We start from the raw sequence: 22,793 nt of genomic DNA on the forward strand, positions 1-22,793 counted from the left end.
CTCTTAAAAGTCTTCAAAGCTTGAAGTCTGAGGTCTGCTTCCAAACACCTCAGTTGTCCCCTGTCTCAGGGTGATCTCATTCCTACTTCCAGTGTTCAAGGGTTCACACGATAAACACTACCTTGGCAACTAGCACTATCTGAGAACTCCCCATTATATGCTTTAGCCACCGATCAGCAGAAAGCATGAGTGGGGACTGGGTGACGTCCCTCCAAGTCAGTCTAAGACACATTGGGGAGCAGGCTGGAAATCTTGCACTGCCCATATAATACCTGGTCTGTGGATAAATAGAAAAACCAGTCCACCAGACTGTCAATCCAGCATCATTCACCATAAAAAAAAAATTATACCAGAAAACTGAGTTAATCTCTGTCACACACCCCAACCCAGCAACATATGAAAATCACTGAAGATATTTCAGTAAAACACATTATTGTCCTAGCTGCATATTATATAAAGGGTTAGTGTCAGACCATTTTAAAGTCTAGGGGTACATCTATACAGCAATAAAAGACCAATGGCAGAGCTGCAACTGGTCTGGGTCAGCTGACTTGGGCTTATGGGGCTTGGTAGTGGGGCTATAAAATTGCAGTGTAGATGTTCAGATTCAGGGGAGTGGGTCTCAGAGCCTGGGCTCCAGCCTGAGCCCAAACATCTACACTGCAATTTTATACCCCCACAACCCAAGCCCTGCGCCAGAGTCAGCTGACCTGGGCTCTGGGATTAAGCGCCACAGGTTTTTTATCATAATGTAGACAGACCTTCTGTGTAAATGGAAGGACAAACAATATTTAAGCTGGGTAGGGACTTCACTAACTCATAGGGGTTTCATTATAGCGCACAATAATGTCACTTTTGAGCAGGCTTTAGTTTATTGAGCATACATTTTCATTCAGTGCTCTTAAAAAAGTCTTAATTCCTTTGATAAGAGTCTCTCAGGAAATCCTAGAGATACTTAACCCCAAAGGCCAAGCTAATCAGATGAAAGCTCTCTGTGGCTGCTGAACTCAGCAAACAGAGTATGGCTCCAAAGCTGTGTAGCTACATTAACTTTTACAGAAATTACAAGTTTATGGACTGTGTTTCCTTCCTCCCAGGAACACCTGCCAACAAAGTCAACAGCTTTAAAAAAATCCATTTTACATCAAGAACAAAGATCCTGTCAAGATCTGAAAGAAGTAATACGAGCAAACTTCCACATCAGCACCACAAAGCATATTTGTTTTGTCCTGTCTGGTGTATAATTTTACTATATGACTCCTTTTTGGAACTAAAATTCTACTTTTCACTGCTGCTTGTATATTTGAGTTCTCTTACAATTTCCTTAAAAATATGCCACTATAACCTTTAACCAGCTAGTATCCGGGATATGGGAAAATCCAATTACAGTAATAGTCTGAGGTAAGCAATTTTGATTTACTGCTGAAGCTCTTTAGCTCATAAATAAATCAAATGGCTTCTTTCTTTCCTTGTGAAATGAAAGTGTAGATACACTGTATTGTATTACAGATGCTGACAGTTTTGACATGAAATTGCCTTTTTGTAAATGAATGAGCAAATACATTAAATACTGCCTGCATGAGGTTGCTTTGGATGCATATAAAGAAGCTACTAAATTAACACAAGGTTTCATGCTGATCAAATTTTTACTCCTTTTTATGTTGATCCTAATACATCAGCAAGTGAGAGGCAACTGTGTCTATGTTCTTGTATAAGAACAGCAATCTGAAGGTGTTGCTAGGAAAGTGAGGCCAAATGAAGACTGCCATCCTCTATCAAAGAGTGTAATTCCTATGATGTACAAATAAGTATATTGACTGTGTGAGATTAAATTTATATATTCACATGCAAAAAATCCATACCAGCCACCCCCAATGGATCCTCTCCCAATGGATTTTATTTTTCACCCTTAAAAAACTATTTCATCACAAAAAGGGAGAAGTTGTTTAGCAAGGAATTCTATGTATTCAGATTCATTTAAGCCTGAATACATCGCAAGTCTAGGGTCCCTACTTCAGCATATATCAGTCTTCATGGTAGTATTCAGCAGTGGTGTTACGTTAGCACCTACATGTCCTCAACCGAGACCCGAGTCCCATTGCATTCGGTGCTGTAATTCACTCCTGCTTTGAAGATCTTAAAACCTAAAAAGACTTGGGAGAAAGGAAATATTATTATCCCCATTTTACAGATGGAGAACTAAGACACAGAAGGATCAAATGACCTAGCTAGGATCCTGCAGAAAGTCTGAGGCAAAGCCAGAAATTGAACTCAGTTCTCCTAAGACCCAGTTCAGTGCCTTAACCACAGGACAATCCTACAGTTCAATGTCAACCCTCTGGAGGCTATGTCTATGCTTTGACTGAGGCATGTGATTCTAAGCTTGTTTACACATACTCGAGGTAGCTCAGGAATAAACAGCAGCATAGCCATGGAAGCTTGGGCATCAGCAACATCGACTGAGAGCAAGTATGTGTATACAAGCTGGGAATTACACCCCTCATTCAAAGTGTAGACATAGCATGATTCTGCCGGCAACCCTTTAAATTGTCATACCTTAGGAAGCAAAGCCCATTGCCTGGCCAAGTGAGACAGTTTTATATGTTAAATAATGGATGTATATTTGTTATTAAAATGTTCTTGTCCAGTGGTCTACTCTACTCTACCACATAAGAAATTTGAGTTTGATTTCTGGTTCTGGTCCAGACCCTCCCTAGAATGGCATGAGCTGGCAGGATACTGGAGGAATGTACTCAACCCCTTGTATGTGGAGATGGGGGAAAAGAACCTCACATTACACAACTGTGACTTTTCTGGCCACTAGCCAGAGTATCTGGTGTTAATTGGTTAAAAAGGGCATCCCATTCAGTCCTCTCCTTGAAGGATAATAGCTGTGATGGAGGCTTTAAGATTTTTTTGGGGGGAGGGGAGGGAGGGAAGATATGCATGTAGTCAAAACTCTAATTCGAAAGTTTACAAAAATAACAAAAACATATTAAGTGTTGATATATTTGCCCATGTTATTATTGCCTTATATAGTAAGCTACTTCATTTACTGTATAAAATTAATCTAGCATCTTATTAATGTGCAGTCTGAATTACATAACAATGTTAATTTATCAAAAACATGCAGAATGCACTCTTAGCAATTGTTTATACATTAAAGTAGTGATCATTTTAAAATGTTTAAACAGCATTAGCATCCACAACAGAATTTATCTATGCTGCTAGTTCACAAGCGGAAAAAAAAAAGCCATTTGATCTATAGTATTTAGGGTGGGCAAAAAGACCAAACAGTAAATCAGAATTTAACAGCTTTGTTTTCCTCATTGACTACTACTATAACCAGTTTTTTTTTCTCCAGGCAATGTTTGTTTAAAGAGAACAAGGATATATAGCTGCACAAGCCAAACACACTTAGGGCCAGATCCTGTTGTTACTGAAGTGATCTAATGGAAAATATTATGAGTGATCTGTGCAATATTCAAACTTCAGGAAAACAACTTTGATGTTCCTGAGAAGTACTTCACCATTCTTAAGTAGCAATTTGGTCAAAAGATTTTAGCCAGTCATGGGACAATCCACTAACCAAGAAAGTTGACACACGTAGAACTTTTCTGAGCATTTTTTTTATATACCCCTATGAGTTGGTGAAGTCTTGAGCAGAACATTAAACAGCTGCCAGAAAGATGTGAACAAGACAGATGGCTGAGTACAAACTTATTGTTTTGTATGGCAAGTAAGAGGATTAGCAATGTTCAAATAACCAAGTCCAGAGTAGTGAACTAGTGAAGAGCTTCTGAAATGCTTTGGTGTAGTGAGTACTCTATTTATTTAGCATGTGCTAAGTCATCAGGCCAAGTGATGGCATCTTCAGTGGCGTGATGCAGTTCTTCTAGGCCACCACTGCACCCATTCATCGACAATGTGTGTCATCATCTGTGTTGTGCCACAACTGCACAAAGGGCTGTCACGAAGGCCCCAGTGATACAGGTTGAATGCAGAGAACTTGCTCGGTCCAGAACCTGTTCAACAGAGACCATTGGCGATGGGGCAGGTCAAAACCAGATGGGCAAATTGTGGGGTTGGTGACGAAGGACTGGTTGGGGATTATAACAGATATCCATTCCTCTTGCCAGAGTGTTTCCGTTCTAACATCCTGGCATGGCGGATGAGACCATAATGGGCGATGTGATGGCAAATGTGCAGCTGGTGGTTTAAAAAGGTCATTGTGTAGCGGCAGGCTTGAATTGGCATGTACTTTCTCCAGCAACAATCTCTTGTCTGATATGAGGAGGAGCAATATTTCTCAGAAATGGGAGCCATGGGAGTGGAGTAGGACACAGGGTGTCAGAGATGATCCGCATGGCGGCATGTAACTGTGTATCCACCAGTTTGGTGTGTGACGATCGGCTCCATACTGGTGCACAGTATCCGCCATCAAATACGAGGTGGCAAGAGCTGATGTCTACAGAGTTGGAGCATCAGCATGACCATGTTGGGTAATATGCACTGTAGGACCAAGCGCTCCAGTGCCTTGAAGCATACTGACAATAATGATATGGAATGATAGATTGATGCCTGACTTGGATCCTTTCCAGGCTTTAGGAGGCCAATGACTTTTGTGGTGCACCATATCTTTGGTAGCCTCCTTTCCCTGATGATTCTGGTGAAGAATTCCACAAGCCAAAGCTGAGCAGGGGGCCAACGTTTTTCAGGACTTCTGGAGATATGTTGTCATAGCCCGCAGCTATTCCACACTTGATGCTACCCAGTGTCTGTTCCAGCTCTGTTACTGTGAATGATTCTGGGCAGCTTCTGATCTGGTGTACACGTTTAAACTTACGCCATTTGTTCCTCACTTGTCTTCGCACCTGAAGGAGACTAACACTGTAAGGCGGTAGTTGTGAGGAAAAAGAGCATTTCATGGTTGAAGTAGCTTCCCAAATATGGATCCAGAACTTGACTGAAGGTTAAGAATGTGGAGACCCATAGTTACCAAAGGCCAGACAGTGGAATGGATTAACTTAACAAGAACCAACCCAAACTTTAGCCCAACCTTTGAATAAAAACAGAGACCAAAGCTTTAGTGTTTGAAAAAGTTCTGTGTGCAACATGGGCTGTTACCTTATGAACTCTGACTAATTTCATCCTCACAACCCCTCCAAGAGGATACACTGATATTCTTCCACACCTTGTCCATGTCCTCATAACTCCCCAGTAGTCCATGCTCTCCTCACCTTTGCTTGATACTGTTGCTCAACACCTCTACCAGCCTTTCTGCTGGCTGTCAAATTGCTAAATTAAAATCTCACATGCCGTGTGTTATGCAGTATAGAGTGCACAGAATTTTAATTTGACAGCACTAAGGCCTAAGAAAGCTTCCAAAAATAAAGGGGCCTGCTGCTGTTACCACCACAGCCTCCTAGGGTGTGTCTACACCACCTGTGGCAGCACGCCTCCCAGCCTGGGTCGAGAGACTTGGGCTTGTGGGGCTCACACTAGTGGCTCTAAACATAACTGAAGACTGCGCTTGGAATTTGCAGCTTGGGCTAGAGCTCAGGCTCTGAAGCCTCGGGAGATGGGTGGGCTTCAGGACTCAAGCTCCACCCTGAGCCATAGCTTCAAAGCAATATCTACACAGCTGTTTTTAGAGTGCTAATCTGAGTATGCTGACTGTGGCAGGAAAGCTCCTGGAGCTGTGTAGATATATCCCTAATAGTCAGGGGTGAGGGCTGCTCAGACAACTCAGGAGTAGAACTGTTGCTGGGAAAAGGAAATAAAAGCAGGAAGCAAGGAAAGTGAGTTGTTTAGCCGCCTCCTCACCTCTTAAAAGAAGCTGCTGACAAGAGGGGAGCCCTTGGGCATATGCTCTCCTCTCACAAAGATCTGCCAAAAGGAAAGAGACGGAGAGAAGAAAGAGAGAGAAGGGTCGCTGCCCTCCCATAAAGAGGATCAGTCAGAGGGTAGGGGTGCAACTCTTCCATGTATTTATATTTCTCTGATCTTACAGTTCTCCTCCTGGAAACTGTAAGATAGAGAGCTGTGTGCCAGCACCAATGAAAGAGACTTTCTCTCTTTGCTGCACGATTTTAAAATGGAACTCCAGAGCCCCAACACCACAAAGCAGTGATGGAAATGGACTGGTGATGGAAATGTCCCTTATAAGTAGTAAATTCTAAGATTAATGGGATACCAGATGTGAATGGTGGAGCCTGATGTACCTATTGCATTTCCATCTCAGAAATGCAATTTAGATAAAAGAGTTTATCTCACGACATTACACAGAAGAAGTGTTTATAAAGGCTGATTCTAATCTTATTTTGCAAATGGATGAAATCTGTAACCTGCAGGGAGCCTCTGCTTCTGTGAGATTCCAGTCCTCACTGTTGGAGAAAACAGAACAGTCTTAATATGGATAATAAAAATGGAGCATTAGATTGGACTATTACAGGGTACCATTAGTGATGACACCACTGTTACATTTATGTCAGTCTTTCCATTATAGTCTCTAATTTCTAAGTGATATAACTAAGTGGTAACAATGCTCTCCAAACCCGAAACTGGAATAAAGTCTTAGCCTGGAATTATATTTTTTTATCATCATCCTTTATCAGAGACTTGCTGCACTGGTACTCCTGATGATATCATAGGATTAAGAAGACCCCATCCTCACATAATACCAAAGCCAACTACCTCTATGATAGCTCTTCTGAGGGAGGAGCAGGGGAGATGGGGGGATTAACAATAAATCTATGATTTATAACACTCTAGTTGACATACACCATATAGGAGAGAGTTGGGGAACTTGAGAACTGCTCTGGGTAAATTAACATTTCTGTGATGCTGTTGTCCGGACCTAGGTAAGTGTCTGTTTTATTAATTAACATGAGCTCCTTGTTGCATAAATATTGAAGAGCCCACGAGCCATGCTTTAGAAACATAACCTCTCTGCTGCCACCCCTGCCTTTTTGGAGGAGAAATGGAGCCCATGAAGCCCTGTTGTGGTTCCATGAAATAGAGGTGGTCCCATGCTGATGACCTTACTTCTGTGGAATGGGAGGAGCCCCTGCTGTTGCCCCTCCATGTGCATGGAATGGGGGTAGGGCACTAGGGGCAGTGCCATGGGGAGCTGTGAGTCATGTTACTCCTAGGGCTCCAGAGTGCCTTAGGCCATGTTTACACGATGCAGCTGTGCCACTGTAAGATTGCTCATGTAGGACTTTATGGAGATGGGAGAGAGCTCTGTTGTTGACATAATTAAACCACCTCCAACGAGCAGCAGTAGATATCTCGGTGGAAGACAGTGTCCTGCCAACATAGTGCTGGGCACACCAATGCTTCTGTCAGTGTAACTTATGACACTTAGGAGGGTGTTCTTTTCATACCCCCGAGCAACATAAATTATACCAATAAAAGTGATAGTGTAGACATAGCCTTACTCTGGTCCTGAATTCAAAAATGCTCAGTGTTTGATAAAAAATATCATATTTGGTAACAGATATTATAAAATGATTTCCCCTTCCCAACAGGCACAGCAATTAGTATCTAGGACTAAGGAATAACCAACCACGACACTTGGTTTTGTTAAACAAAGCCATATTTAAATGATTCAACAACCAGGAAAATTTAAAGGAAAGGCCAAAAAACCTGCTCTTAACTTGTTTTAAATTTAAAAAAATTTACCCCTTTTGTAGCAGAAAATTAGTTTTCCATTTTTTTCTCCAGATTCGAAATGCTTAATTTTTCCATATGAAAAATTGTAATGTAGAGGTGCCAAACTTGACCTCCTGGAGAATGAAGTCTCCTATTTATCCACAGAGCAGATACATACATGCACATCTCCCCCCCCCAGGTTTACCCCTGCACCCTGACTGAAAGGACCACCTCTAGGAACACGAGGGTATTTCAGTCTCCATGAGTAGGATTTTCAATCCTGGATACTTTATGTTAGGCCCCATAACCCATATTTAGGCACAAAAATAAAGGTGGCCTGTGTCAACTGAAGCTGCCAAGTGCTCAGTACCTTTGAAAAAAAATCACACCATTTATGTAGCTGCCTCGGGTTAGATGCCCTGGTTTGAAAATTTTGACCTATGCCTACTGTATACTCAAATCCTTAGCCTCTGTAATGAGACTGCCAATAAATCTTGACAGTAGGAAAAGCGATGTGGACACCTACACACTGGAAACTAGAATAAGATATTCAACTCATTTCACATCGACCACACAGGAACTGAACTATTCTTCAATCATTTGCATAACTTCCCCCTGCCACTATAAAAGTAATCACGAGACAACACCACAAAGGTAGTGAAGGAGTGAAAAAGTGATAACCTATTATATTCATTAAAAATTCTAAAAGTAAACAGATTTATAATCCTTCCACTTGCTAAGGACCCACTTTAAATTTTATACTCAATAAGTTGCTGTTTTACTTTGTCTTGCTAGTTGCTATATCATCTTGTTAGAAATATATTTTTATAATTAGAGACATCCACAATTTTCTCAGAAGCAGTCTCTGAAAACAGCATTACCTGAAAGGATATTATACAGCAATACAAATGGTGTGCTTTTCACCCTGTTTCAACTTTTAAAAAATACATTTGTGTTGCTTTGGAAGGTTTTACTTCTACTGACATGGTGAAAATTAAAAGCCTGCCTTTGAACTGTGATTTTGAATGGGCTTGACATGTTAGCATTTTGCATTGCATAACAAAAAGCCTATATTATAAAGTGTGACATGTCAAGTTTGGGAATTCTGAAAAAGACTTGTTTCACTGAAAGCTTCAGTTAAAAAAAAAAGTAAGTTTTTAGTTTAACTATACTGCAGTACAGAAGATACAAAACGAGGAAGTTGGTTTATCTTTTTTTGCTTGTTGTGGGTTTTTTTTTAAACTCTCTTTTCGCTATGGTGAATCTAATTTTGGCAATGTGTATGGGATATAGCATTAATCTGCTATTTTAACATTCACATATCTGGAATTTTAAAGTAACTTTACTTAGCTCTATGAACTTTTTCTAAAAAAGGAGTGCATGGGGAACTACACCAGAAAGTTGCTAGAAATGTTTTCACCATTTGTGCAGCCTGCTCATGTCCATCCAAAGTATTTACATCTCTAAATAAGACCAGGCATTATGATTAGTCACTCTCCATCTAATTATTCATTATAATTTAGTATTTTTACTAGTCCTTTCAGATAGGTACACACAGAGCTAGATTGAGGCTGGCTCTCTATGGATGGATGGAGCGGGTAGGAAAAGGAAAGGGAAGCAAGGATCCTTCTTTTACCCTCTTTGTCCCTTCATGGGGTTCAGTCACAATCTCTCAGGGCTAGTCTATATTATAAAGGCTATCCTCCTTGTACAAACACAACTTATACCAGCAAAAGTTCTTTTGCCAGTACAGTTAAACTTTCTTCCTAAATAACAAGCTATACTGGCAAAAGCACTCCTTGTGCTGTTGTAAGCTGTGGCTACATCGGGAGTTTAGTTGGCATAGTTATATTGGTTAGGGGTGTGTTCCCTCCCCCCCATCCTGACACAGCTACTCTGGCAAAACTTTGTAGCGTAGACCTGGCCTCAAACAATCAGCTAGTGTCACCAGCAATGCTAGGGTCAGTCTATGTGAGCGGTTGCACTGGTTTAACTTTAGGAGTTACTTTAAACTGGTTTAGTTAAACCAATGCAGAAGGCTGTGTGCGGATGCTCTTATTTAGGTTTAAACCACGTTTATTTCCAGTTTAGCTTAAATTGATTAGGACTTGTAAATTGATTTTTTTACTGACTTAAGTTAAATTGAAGCAGGAAAGTTTGAATCCGAAGTGTCAAAAATAAATCAAAATAAATGTGCGTCCACACAGGAATTTTCACTGGTTTAGCAGAACCACTTCATCTAAATCTATTTAATCAAACCAGTACACAACTGTGTGTAGACAAGGCCCAGGTCTTCAGAAAGAAAGAGAGCAGGGGTTAAGACATGATCTTCCACTGTCCAGGTATGAAGAGGAACACAATCCAGCTCTTCAAAGGGTGGTGCCGCTGTTGCTCCAATATGCACTCCCCCCAGAGCCTTGTCCTGCAGCTCCTGTTGAATTGAAGCTCTCCACATACGTCCCACAACATGGCCAGTGGTTTTATGAATCATAATCTGGTGAACAACATCTAAAAGAGCCTTTGTGGATTTTGTTAGGAACACACTAAATAAAAATATTTAGGTTGTTTCATACTGCAGTGCAATAAGAATGTAAATGTTTTGCCATGAGTCTAGATTAATACTAGCAAAATATTCTAAATCATCCTTCTGAAACCTGAAAGGAAGGATTGATCCCTGTAATGAAGGCTGCATCTGCTTAGCCACTCTCAGAAGAGTGGCTGGACAAAATATTTTAAACACATGTACAGCAATTCCATAAGCTGTTATAGAGGGTGTGGTGGTAAAACAGCCTGCGCAGTAATACAGAAAGCACATGGATTTTTCTTGCACAGTATGTCTCCTATTAGGTACAGCACACTCAAATATTTGCTGTGACATAAAGAACAAATAGGGTGGGTTAGAGTTTAGAAGGAACTTGGTATATCACCAAGATACACTAAAAGTTTTTCCAAAAAGAGTGCTGGTTGTTCACATTAGCTAGTTCACTGCTAGAACATCACTCAAAACTTGGGTATAGCAAAGTATTCTCATCTTAACTTTTCAATGTGTCTCAATACACACATTAATCTGATCCATGCCCCAGTATGAAAGAAATCCCCTATTTGTTTGATCTAAAGGCAAATTATATGAAAGGAAATTTCTGATTATTTTAAGGTTTTTGAATATACTGATCTCCATAGTATCCAGGTCCTGAGACTATAGTACCTAAATATTAAGGGGGAGAATTTCAAAGGCACAAATGCCTTTGAAAAATCTCTCCTTATATTTTCCTTCCCAGAAGAACTATTAAAAAAAAAACACAACAACCCAGCACTGAGTATCATGACAAGTTAAAAGAAAAATAAAAAATTCTAAAATATTTCATTTCATGAGCTGCTTTATTCATTTTAAATAGAATTGTGCTCCAAAGGTTTACATAAGATCAGACATACAGGGATACTGAAATAAAAACTACTGGTTAAGTGCAAATCAGTAATTTTTTTTTAAAGAAATTGCCTCAAATTTATGGCAAAATGAGGAAAAAAGATCAGTAAACTCAATTACTGGGCAGTAGCACTTTAAATATTGATTGGTTTCAGGAGAATCATATCTTTAAACTGCAATTACACAAATGAATTTCTCACTTATTTGCTGGAGTGATTGTTTATTTGCTAGCCTACCTGATATAAATGTACACCAAAGAGTCACACATTCAAATTTGTTTCTTCAAAAGCCAGAGAAATGGCTATACAGCCCATGAAATTAAAATTGTGTACAGCATCAAGGATTGCTTTCCCAGTTTAAGTATCAATGGGACGTATGATCATATACAGAAAATATAGGTTTTTAATCAATCACATTTATTAACATACAATACTAAGTAACAATGTTCTCAACATACTAGATATTATTCAGATACATCAAGGCAGAACTGGAATAATTTATATTTCTAGTTACTCCATCATAAAAAATAGGTTCTTGGGATTCACCAGCTGAGAAGACCAATAGATGACCACAAATGTTGCAGAAACAATTCTAGGATCTTCATGAGCCTTCTGCACATGTGTATAGAGTGTGATAAGGCCTGCAAAGTGCTGCATCAGTCTCAGGACTGCCACTGTAATTGCTTGCTGTGATTCAAAGTACTGCTGACAAGGGACCCATCCAATCTCTACTCTAAGTTGTTCCAGTAAGAGAACGGTGTTTCCCGAGCACAGGACTGGCAACCAGGAATTCTGACCATCTCTAGTTCTGGGAAAGTCACTTACTCTCTGGGCCCTGTATACTCCATATGGAACGTGTACAGGCCATAAAGGGGGCATAGACTGCCCTGGAAGATTACACCTCTTTGCAGGGGAGTTCTCAGATCAATATAGAGTTGGCATAACAGCTCTGCACAGGCTCCTCAGTCTGACCCTAACAAATGAGAGTGTGCTGAGGTCTAGACGAGGCATAAGTATGAAGTACTGCAGTCTGGCTAGTCTGTATTGGTGCCATGACTCTTTATGGCACACAATTTAGAGTAGACCTGGCATGCTGTAAATTGCATGGGTAGGGACAAGGTAGGGACTCTGAACTGGAACAGAATTAGGGAGTCATAAAAGTGGCTTTCCCTGCCCATGCCACCTCCTCTCTCCCTCATGCCCAGCATAGGAAAGGGCACTAAAGAATTTGGCCCTCTCTCTCAGCTTCCCTTTCTGTAAAATGGAAATCAGAGTACTTCTTGACCTACTTCACACATATTATGCAAAATATTTTTCTTAAAACATAAATGCTAAATATTGATATTAAATTTTTCTCAATGCTTGCTATGGGAATGTTAGATCAAATCCTGTGATGTGCTGCTGATATTTTAACAATGGGTTCCCACATCTTGCCTTTGGCTTGTGATGTGTGTGTGCGCTATAAAGAGGGGGGAGAAAGGACTGCACAATCTATTCGTTTCCCATTTAAACAAGAGTGCTGTGGAATGAGCCAGGGCCACATGGCAACAGACATATTAGACTAATTTTACTGTACATACGGATAATGTAGGAGCATTCAGCTCCAATGAATTAATGGTGTGGGGTGGAGTTCTTATAGGGAATTTGGGGATAGGCTCCCATGGGATTTTTTTTTTAAAAAAATGATGCTTAACATTTGGTGGGAAAAAAATGTGCTCTTCAGAAACATATGTCTGAGCCGCAAGAATAAACCATCTCTGGCAGGGGTGATTCAGCTGGGTCCAGAAAAGGGGTGAACTTCATTTTAGGAACAAAGAACCCACTATGGTGACAGACAGAAAATGTGAAAAATCGGAACAGAGGGTGGGAGGTAATAGGAGCCTATACAAGAAAAAGACCCCAAAATCGGGACTGTCCCTATAAAATTGCAACATTGGTCACCCTAGAATCCACCGCAATCTTCCCTGTCATTTGGTTGTCTAAAAAGTGACTCAGAGGAACTGCCTCTGACATATCACTATTCAACACTCACCAGGGCAAGTTTTTCAAAGGTTGTAAAGATTCTTCTCATATTAGTGAGACACATATAGTGATGTCACATGCCAGTGGTTTTGGCCAGTACTTTGACTGTTAGCATATTGCTGAGGGAATTACAGGATGCTGCAGTTGCCCTAGACTTTGAAATTTCAGGTATGCACACCGCTGACAATTTAATTGACATTGAACCCAGGACTTGCATATTTAGCGCTTTCTGAGTTATTCTAGGAGAAGGTGATCATGTACTGTTTTCTTTGGAGCTCTCTTTCAATATTTGACTTTTGTGGGGGGCTTTCATTGAAATAAATGGCAGTTTTTTCATAGACTTCAATCTATATTTGGTACTTACATGGGCCCCATTACTGCAGTATTGGAGCATCTCACAATCACAGCACCCCATGAGAAACAGAAGTGCTATTATCACTGTGTTACATATGATTAATACAGTTGCTAGATTACGGTTGCTAGATTAAGTAAAACTCAAGCTAGTTTTCCAGACATTTCATACAAAGCATCTCCTATTTCTGACCTCCTGGGGTTGTGTTTGTTTATTTGCATGCACAACGTTGTCGTGGAGAGATGAATGACAACAAGGGAGCAGTGAGGCAATTTTTGTAGCTCGTGCTCTTGCCGGCTGAAAATACACCATTAAAACACATGCATGCTGTACCTTTAAAGCTCGAGGGACATATTGGGACATGGATTTTTAGGTAGAATTTCCAACTGAAAGTGATTTGGCCCACAGACATGAAAAATAGTTGTTCTTTTCTATGTTGAAAACTATCTACAGAAAGAACAGTTAAAAATGTGATACAAAAAACAAAATACAATAGAAGTCATTAAAAAAAAAGTAACATTTGCCTGCTTCACACAATTACCAAACATCTCCTTTTTCAAAAACAGGGAAAGGATGTGCCAATAACTGCATAATGGTATCTGAGGTAACTGTTGGCATATACTAGCAGCTTAATTGTAATTGCAGTGGAGCACCAGTCCTGCTAGAAGAAGAAAGGTTAATTGATTAGTGTGGTTCTGGATTGGTGAATCACTTACTGAGTTTAAACAAACCATTATCTTAAATAAAAATGAAAGATGTTGACTTACCAGCTCTAAGAATCTCCTCACTACCTGTCTTTGTTTTAAATTGGTCTCCCCATCCAGGTTAGCAGTTTCTATATGACACAGCCCATCGGGGTCACTTGAAGAGAGCAGCAATATGTCAGCAGGTATGATTTCATTACAACGAAGCTGAACAAAGTCGCCAACTTCTACTTCTTTCCAATATCTGTTCATATATTTCTTTTCATTCCTGACAAAGAGACATGTACAGGAAACACATCAAAATAATGTCAAGTAAGGATGTCTCAGTCTAGTCTGTATGGCTTTTAGGCTGGACCACAGAGTATTCATGAGAAATCACCAAGGTATTCTCAAATTCTCCCTCTTTAGAAAAATTAGATGGCCACAAAAATGGTGATGAAGAGGTCATGTGATTGGATAACAATTATTAAGAACTAGATCACAGGCTAGGCTGTGTGGTTTGGTGGTAGCATAAAAGAGAACAAGTCACCTTCCTTTCAGTCTCTAAATGACCTACCTACCTCCTGGGCATGAGTACATTGGGGTAAATGGGTTCTGTACACCCATTACTCCTACCTTGACAGATGGGTTGGCCGTGGCTCCTCCCACATCACAGTGCACCAATCAGTTCAGCTTAATCAGTGCAGGGATGGGGGTTAGTTACCTGCTATTGATGAAGGCCAGTAATAGATTTGTATCCCACCTCCAGGGGTGAGGGTAGGACAGGAAAGGAATTGGACAGGCCTCTCTGAGGCACAACTCCTTCCTTGCACTGTTCCTGAGGCACCTATGAGACAGCTATGTGCCACCTATGACCTCCTGAGACAGCTACGTGTCACCCTGTATCAGCCCAGTCTAGCCTTCAAAGAAGTAATGAGAATATTTGCACACATTGTAATGCAAACCTATAAAAAGTCACCAACATCTTTGGGAATTACTCTTAAAGAAATCCAGCATACAAGTTTTTTCCTTTCCCCACTGACTACTAACAACTGCTATGACTTATAAAACTTATTTACGCATTAGGTGCCATCCCTTTTTAAAATGAAATTTAGGCTCCTAAATCCTAAGCACAGTGATACCTAAACACTTTTAAAAATCTGGACCTATGTATCTAATTCATCCTTGTTTTGACTCCATTGGTATCAGTTATACAGCATCTATGTACTTATTTAGCAAACACATCAAACAATAAAATGTCAGGTAATGGGGCAGGGATGTATCTTCCCTATGACCAGTTTATAAAAGGAATAATGAAAATTATGGTTGCATCCTCTTTTTAACTAAAGATCACTTCAGATTAATAAGAGGTCTAAGTGTAAAGCATGATAGCTTAACAAGGGCGGATAATTTTCACATTGGCTGTAGACATATTCAGTATTCCCTCCATGGTCAGTCTGAAACTAGCTTTTCCTACTAACGAGTATGAATTGCTTTGAAACAAAGAGTGCAGGGATGTAGTACAAATCACTGGATCACAGATCTGAAAGGTTTGTTAGCTATGCAAGCAGTAACTCAGAACGCTTTCACATGTGACTGCTACTCTTAATCTTTTTTAATTTAACTGTAGAAGTGAATGAAGTTCAAATGCATTTATAATGAGTGGTGCTATATAAGTGTTACCAGACTAAAAATCAGACAACAGTCCTGCAGGCTATAGTGCCTAACAACTTTTAATTAATTTTTATTGTTTAAAAAGCACTGCACTCCTAGCATTTCCTAATCTCCCACACACTTGGCAACTATCACACCTGTATACTATCTGCCACAGAAAGGGTGAAGATCTTGGACTAGAATGCCAAATGTCTCATTAAGGATGGATGTACTGTAAAAGTGTTTGCAACAGAGTAGCTCCCCCTTAATTAGGAACAGAGGAACTGCCATATCAGGTCCATGAAATCTAGTTCCTACCTCTGACACCTTGTATTTAGCTGTGATACTCTGAGTACCTTTCCCAGACCTGAAGAGCTCGGTGTAACTCAAAAACATGTCTTTTTCACCAACAGAAGTTGGTTCACCTTGTCTCTCTAATATATGGTTTACTCATAGCTCCACTCATTCTGAGAGCCCCAGTTCAATCCCTCTTTTATATGAAAATCTTTACATGCCTCTGAGAACACAGTATTACAGGTGAGAGAGTACCATAGATTTCTACAGAGTGGCATTATAATATGCTGGCATTGTCTTCCATTCATTTTTATAAATTCCACCCTTAAAATAAAAAAATTACTGCTTCATGTTGAACGTCTATTTTGACTGAGCTGTTCACAATGATGCCCAAACCTTTTTCTTGAGCAGTTACTGTTAATTTAGAACATAGTAAGGTGGAAGTATAGTTATTATTCCTTCTTATGTATATTTGCCAACCATGGTTTTTTGCCATTGTACTGCCCATTTGTGAAATAGATAGGTGCCTCTAAAGTGCCCCCACATCTTCTCTAGTGAATAGTCTAAATTGTGCATCATCTGCAACTTTTGCCACCTCTTTTTTCCCCACTATTTCCCAGCTCAATACATACATTAAATTAACTGTGCTAAAATAGATCTTGGGCCACCCTTCTGTGACCTCCCATGTAACCTTCCGCCACATTGAAATCTGTCCGCACATTCCTGATGTGTTCTTATCTCATAGCCAGTTTTTAATCCAGGACAATACTTATGCCTGTCACCCCTGATTTTAACAGCCTCTTGTGAGGAACTTTATTTAAGCTGTCACAAAGCCTTTGACAAATGTCAGATGGCTTTTGTTTAGCCACTATTTTGACATGCTCCAATAATTCTAGGGAGGTATAATTTTCCTTTAGCCTATAAACCTGGAGGTGTAGATAAATGCCTCGGAATCTAGGCATTATGATGTACTACTGCCAGGCTATGGTACAGAACAAATGCTGTTACTTGATAGTTAAACGGATGCATTATGGGTGAACTAGTTTCCAATATTTGTACCCAAATATTTTAAAGTGTAGTGGAGGGTCTTCCCCCTCATCAAATGCATGGATAAAAAGCCATTCTGCTAGCCCAATTCTATTGGTTTCAACAGGGTTACACCAGCAGAAAATTTGGCCCTGAAAACTATGGGCGTAACTTAAAAGAATAACATTTATCTGCAACAATTAAGTGCAATTATTCTGAAGTATCTCCTGAAAGCTTTTAAACAGCCATGGCAGGCCTGCAACATACTTTCAAACTTGTGTACAACAGAAGTTATCGTAACTGATATCTAAATACTTGTATTACACTGATTGCTCCGCGGTTTGTACCAGATCTTGGGAATGGCTGTATCAAAAAGTCTTAGGCAAAAGGTAAAAGGTACAGATGACTGTCAAAGTTTTTGTCCCTAGATTTAATATTAGGTAAATCACAATATTTGATTGCTTTTTGTAAAGGTGTGTTTTAGTTTGTTTTTCAAACTATAACATTCCACTGTTAAAGGTTTAAGAACAGAAGTACCAATGTCTTTCTAGCCCTTACCAAAAATAATTTTGTTTCTCCCTTTTGACAGATCTCAGATGTTTAGGCAAGACAAGGTAGTTCTTTAGAAGAAAGACAATATAATTGCAGACCTATTAAAATTTAGGAAGAATTCTCCATGTTTTTTCACATCCTTAGGAACCATTACACGCAATGTTAGGTGGCAAATTTTTAACTTCTTAAAAATTCCTCTCAACAAACTATAATTCTCCCAGGCTAAAATCTATTCCATTTGCACAAACCTGAATATTCCAGTTCTAAGGTAGTAGAATGAAGTCTTTGCCAGGGCCAAGGCATGGGACTTTTGTAGAGTCCCTTCCCATTTGCGTTCCCCATTGGCAACTATTTCAGACAATGAGCTGGACCAATGGACACAAAACCACCTCATCAGTTGTTTTGAGGGGTCCTGAGCAATGTTCACTTGAATTTTTTTCCTATCTATACGCGGAATGGTTTTTCTTATGTGCAACAATATCAAGGTAATGTGAGGATGTGTCCCACCAGTAGAAACCAGGGTGGATAAAAAAAAAATAAAAAAATAAATCAATGACTAGAATAGATCTGGACAAGGAGAAGTCTAGAGATAAATGTGAGAAGTGAGGGACATATGCTTGTTTTGTTAAAATATTATGGTTGCTGATGAAGAAGAAAATCCAGAATACATAACGTTGTTGTTTTACTTAAATAAAAAAATTTAAATATCTGGTGATGTTCTCCTCCCAATACAGCATAGCAAGAAAATCCTCCAAATATTAATGATTAACCTGTTGAATTGGAGATATTTATGAAGTCATTGGGAGATGAACTATCTGCTTCAATTACCTTTGGTAAATCAAATCAAACAATCATTCATTTTCTGATATAGCTGTAAAACTAATCTGAAAAGTTTTCAAAATAAATCACTGTTTAAAACTGTACAGTGGGTACCTTCTAAAAATGAAACCTACATCTATCTCAGAGTTGTGAAGAATATGTATTAAGGTTATAACCACCAAGAAGAATGCACTTTTATGCAGAAATCCATGATTAAATCAAGTCTTCCTGACTAGTGATTCAAATGATAATTTAAATCAATTTGGTTTAAATCAAATCCACCCTGGTAGAAACAGAAAACCTAGATATAAATCACCCTCACATATTATATAGTATAGTTTAACCCACCTGTTTTTTTTTCATTAATGGTAAGGCAGCATTTTAAATAAGGGCCAAAGTCTATGCTCCTCACTTGAGCAGAAAGGCCAGAGGGAGTTGTCACTTTCAAGTTCAACAAATAAAACTCAGTCCACCCACTGTCGGGCAACATCAAATGTTAAATCTCTCATTTTGAAAACAAATATGAAGTATAATTGTGCAGTGAAGTATTTGTATACAGTATTCTATTAAAGTGAAATCTGCAAACAAAATCCAAATTTTTATGTACAAGTTTCATAGCATGCTTTTCTAACAGGTCTCAGCTATTTGAAAATTAGAATCCCTATTAATCTTCTTTAAAGTGAGTTACACACACAGAGCATATATTTGAAAGAAAATTACTCCAGTACTAATGCGGTACATACTCCGTTAAAGTGTTCTCCTCATATTAAAAAAATATATAGTACATTTATATTCAAAAGGAGAAAGTTACCTGATTCTAACACAGTGGATTGTGAAACTACATGGAGCTTATAGAAAGGCAATTTTGACTGTTACATTATTTCAGTCAGTTGCTATTTCTACATATTGACCTGATGGTCAACATTTGCCAACTTATTCAGTACATCAAAGTTCATGGGAGTTTTTGCAACAGGAGCAGGAGTTAGCATACAATGAAGGACCCAAATAGATTAATAACAAACCCCTTTATTTAGGAAGTGTTTTGAGCAAAGTTTAAAGATTCAAAATCAAACAACATAAGTACCCACAAAGATCAGGCTTTCCCTGCAAAAACTTGTAAGAAACCACTTTCTTTGGACGTGCAAGTTGTTTATCTAGATTCTTGAAGATTATCTACAGGTAGCCCTTAATTCGTTTCCAAGTGGAAATGTGTAACTACACAGCAAAGGGCATCTTCAGTTTATTTTAATTCATCATCTTTTTAATATTTTTAAAAAATCTAATTACATAAGTTTTAAAAAGCCCAGACTTGTGCCACTAAAACCTACACAGAAAATAACTGCTGTTTTTTTGGAGAAGCAACAGTTGATTAACCATTTCTTTTTTAGACTATATTGCAGCTGAATTCCTGATAGAGTGAATTGATTGATTTAGAGCAGGGGTTGGCAACCATTCAGAAGTGGGGTGCCGAGTCTTCATTTATCACTCTAATTTAAGGTTTTGCATGCCAGTAATACATTTTAACGTTTTTAGAAGGTCTCTTTCTATAAGTCTTTAATATATAACTAAACTATTGTTGTATGTAAAGTAAATAAGGTTTTGAAAATGTTTAAGAAGCTTCATTTAAAATTAAATTAAAATGCAGAGCCCCCCGGACCGGTGGCCAGGACCCGGGCAGTGTGAGTGCCACTGAAAATCAGCTTGCGTGCTGCCTTTGGCACACGTGCCATAGGTTGCCTACCCCTGATTTATAGCAACATTTTTTAAAAAGAACTTGATAACAACTAGGATGTCTCTCCAAGGAATTGTATGAACAAGCAAGAAAGAAAGAAAAGAGGGAAAAATGCAATGTCCAGAGATGAAGTGCAATTAAAATCAGAATCAAACATGCCTTTGTGTCCAGAGAAGTCGCCCACTTTCTCCCCAGCCACAATACCCCTGAGCCCAGGTTTCCCAGTTCAGGTTCCCTCATGTGTCATCTGCCTGGTGTATTGAAGCAGACCCAGAAGTTGCTGGTGCTGTGCACTTGGGGTTGCAGCTGTGCTAATCATGGTCCGGGCAGCTCAGCCACTTGTGTCCCGGTCCCTTTGTTACTGCCCTGAACTCCTGGCCACTTTGCAGCCATGCACAAGCCTCTGCTCTCCTGGTTCCTGGGGGACCAGGAGCGAAGATCATCCCCATCCTGGCAACACAGCAACATGGCCCAAGGGAGGAGGATGGGGAGGGTGTTATGCAAAAATCAGAGGGCAGGGTGCTGTGCAGCGGCCCTGCAAGTCCCGGGGTGGGGAGGAGATGGGGGCCAACCTGGTGCTGAGCCGACCTGCTGTGGGAAGAGGTGCCCCACCGCTGCCCCCTCCCCAGGAGTCAGTGTAGCTGGCTCTCCCCACTGCCTGGTTCCCCTCCAGTTGCCTGGCCCTGGCTGCCCCCCCTCATTCTGCAGCCCCTCCTGCCATTGTTCTCCAGCCCCTCCCTGCTCCGGGCACTGCCCTCCAGCTGTCACTGAGGATGTGCGCGCCTGCATGGCACTTGATGGAGCCCTCATCCTTAACCCACTTCCAATGGGGAGTCCATGTTGATCTGGGTAGACCTGTGAAAAGATATCTTCAGCAAAGTGCAGGCACCGCTGTGTTTGCAGAGAGGAAGCCCTCTGCATGGCCACACAGGGTATGGTTCATTGCAAAAAAAAAAGGTGTGTTCTTAACTCGGGTTAGCTAATATGAGTTAGCTAGCTCAGCTTAGAATGGCAGTAAAGAGAGGCAACTCAAGTTCTAATCTGGGGTGGCAACTCTAGTTCAACTCCAGGCTCCCCTATAGGCTTGAACTGCCAACCTGAGTTTTCATGTCTTCACTGTTACTTTAAAGTGAGTTAGCTAACCTGAATTGAGACAACATTTTCCTCCCAGTGAAGCTACTCTCAGTCAAATGCTGTAACAGGGTGCCACCCACTTCTTGCAAGCGCCCCCTGGTCAGTTAGTCTGTGGTGATCCCTGTCGGTGGTTTCTCAGGTGGGTTTTCAACAACTCAGCCCTCTGGCCAAATCACATACACAGTCTGTATGTGAAACAAAACAGTTCCCCCTCGTGAACTGTTTATGGTGGAAGGGGTCTATGTCAGTACGCTTCCATTGGTATCTATGAAGCTCTCCCTGGGCTTACTCGTAAAATAGTCCTGGCCCTGGTATGGGGCCATAGGGCTTCCTCCCTGGAGACACTGTCTTCCTGAAGCTCTCCCCCAGCCCATCTCCTTATTCAGTCCCACAGCCCCTTCTGAGTTAGCCTTCAAGTAGTCCCTCACCCTGATATGGGGCCGTGCTCCCAGGGTTTCCTCCCTGGAGACTCTTCATCCTTCCTGAGACTTTCTGGCCCCGGCTAGACCATTAAACAGTTCAGTTCCTCTTCCAGGTGTGTGTCCCAGTTCAGTAGTCTGGCAACTTCACTAGAGGCTAGTGGGAGGGACCCAGACCCACCCACTACTCCAAGTCCCAGATCAGGGACCCTACAAATAGTTGCTTCCCACTAGGTCCCTTTAACTAAACTGCATTTTTATCCCTTTGGCCACTTCCCCATGGCCCCAGCACCTTCTTGAATGCTTTATCCTTACTGTAGGACTGAAGTCTTGTACTCAGTCCTAGCAGTCAGTCAGGAGCTCTCTCTTGCTCCCCTGGGCCCGACCAGCAACTGATCTGTCCATGTTCCTGCTGCTTCTTCCACCAGCTAGGAACACAGCCCTCTCCCTCTAGCCCCAGTCAGCAACTGACTGACTCTAGCACTGCAGCTTCTTTTATATGGCCCTGCTGGGCCCTGATTGGCTGCTCCCTGCAGCCTCTCTGTTTGGCTGCTTCCTCTCACAGCCACTCTAGGCAGCCGGGATGACTTCTCTACTGCTCCTTTCTGGGATAGGATATAGTAGGACCCTAAGGCCTCCAGCTGGGGCCTCTGGGCCTAGCCCACCCTGTCACAGACACAAGCACTAAGCATCCCCCTATGCAGACTTTATGTGGTCTGCAAAGTCTTGTGCAGGCCCTTAACACTCAAATTAATTCCATACCACCCCCATTCCGAGATCACCTGCTGGCTAGCTTTTGAAGCAACAATTGCCTTCACTTTAAAGGAGGTCAGATGTTTTAGGAGGTAGAAAACCAATCCCTAAAGGACAGGATAAAGGGGGGAAACAAAACAAACAAACAAAAACCCACCAAGACACCACTTGGATCAGTTCTGGATACCAACCAATTCCTTCACTCATTCTCTCTCAGGATGACATCAAATGATGTGGGTCAGGACTAAAAATATTAGGTCCAACTCTGCCATAAA

The 22,793-nt window shown here is 40.6% G+C and overlaps 1 protein-coding gene across 4 annotated transcripts in view; it reads right to left on the minus strand.

The window, feature by feature from the left end:
* ATP10A (ATPase phospholipid transporting 10A (putative)) overlaps positions 1 to 22,793 on the minus strand; it is a 161,656-nt gene that overhangs the window by 82,446 nt on the left and 56,417 nt on the right. For 2 of the 4 annotated variants that reach the window (XM_038413442.2, XM_043492203.1), the window contains exon 2: positions 14,221 to 14,425. The exons of 1 other annotated variant lie outside the window; for it this stretch is intronic. In XM_038413442.2, the coding sequence (XP_038269370.1) occupies positions 14,221 to 14,425 (205 nt within the window). The remainder of the gene's footprint in view (positions 1 to 14,220; positions 14,426 to 22,793) is intronic. One more of the 4 variants, XM_043492158.1, reaches the window with a different exon arrangement.

The sequence above is a fragment of the Dermochelys coriacea genome, chromosome 1, assembly GCF_009764565.3.
Source record: "Dermochelys coriacea isolate rDerCor1 chromosome 1, rDerCor1.pri.v4, whole genome shotgun sequence".
NCBI classification, from domain to species: Eukaryota; Metazoa; Chordata; order Testudines; family Dermochelyidae; genus Dermochelys; species Dermochelys coriacea.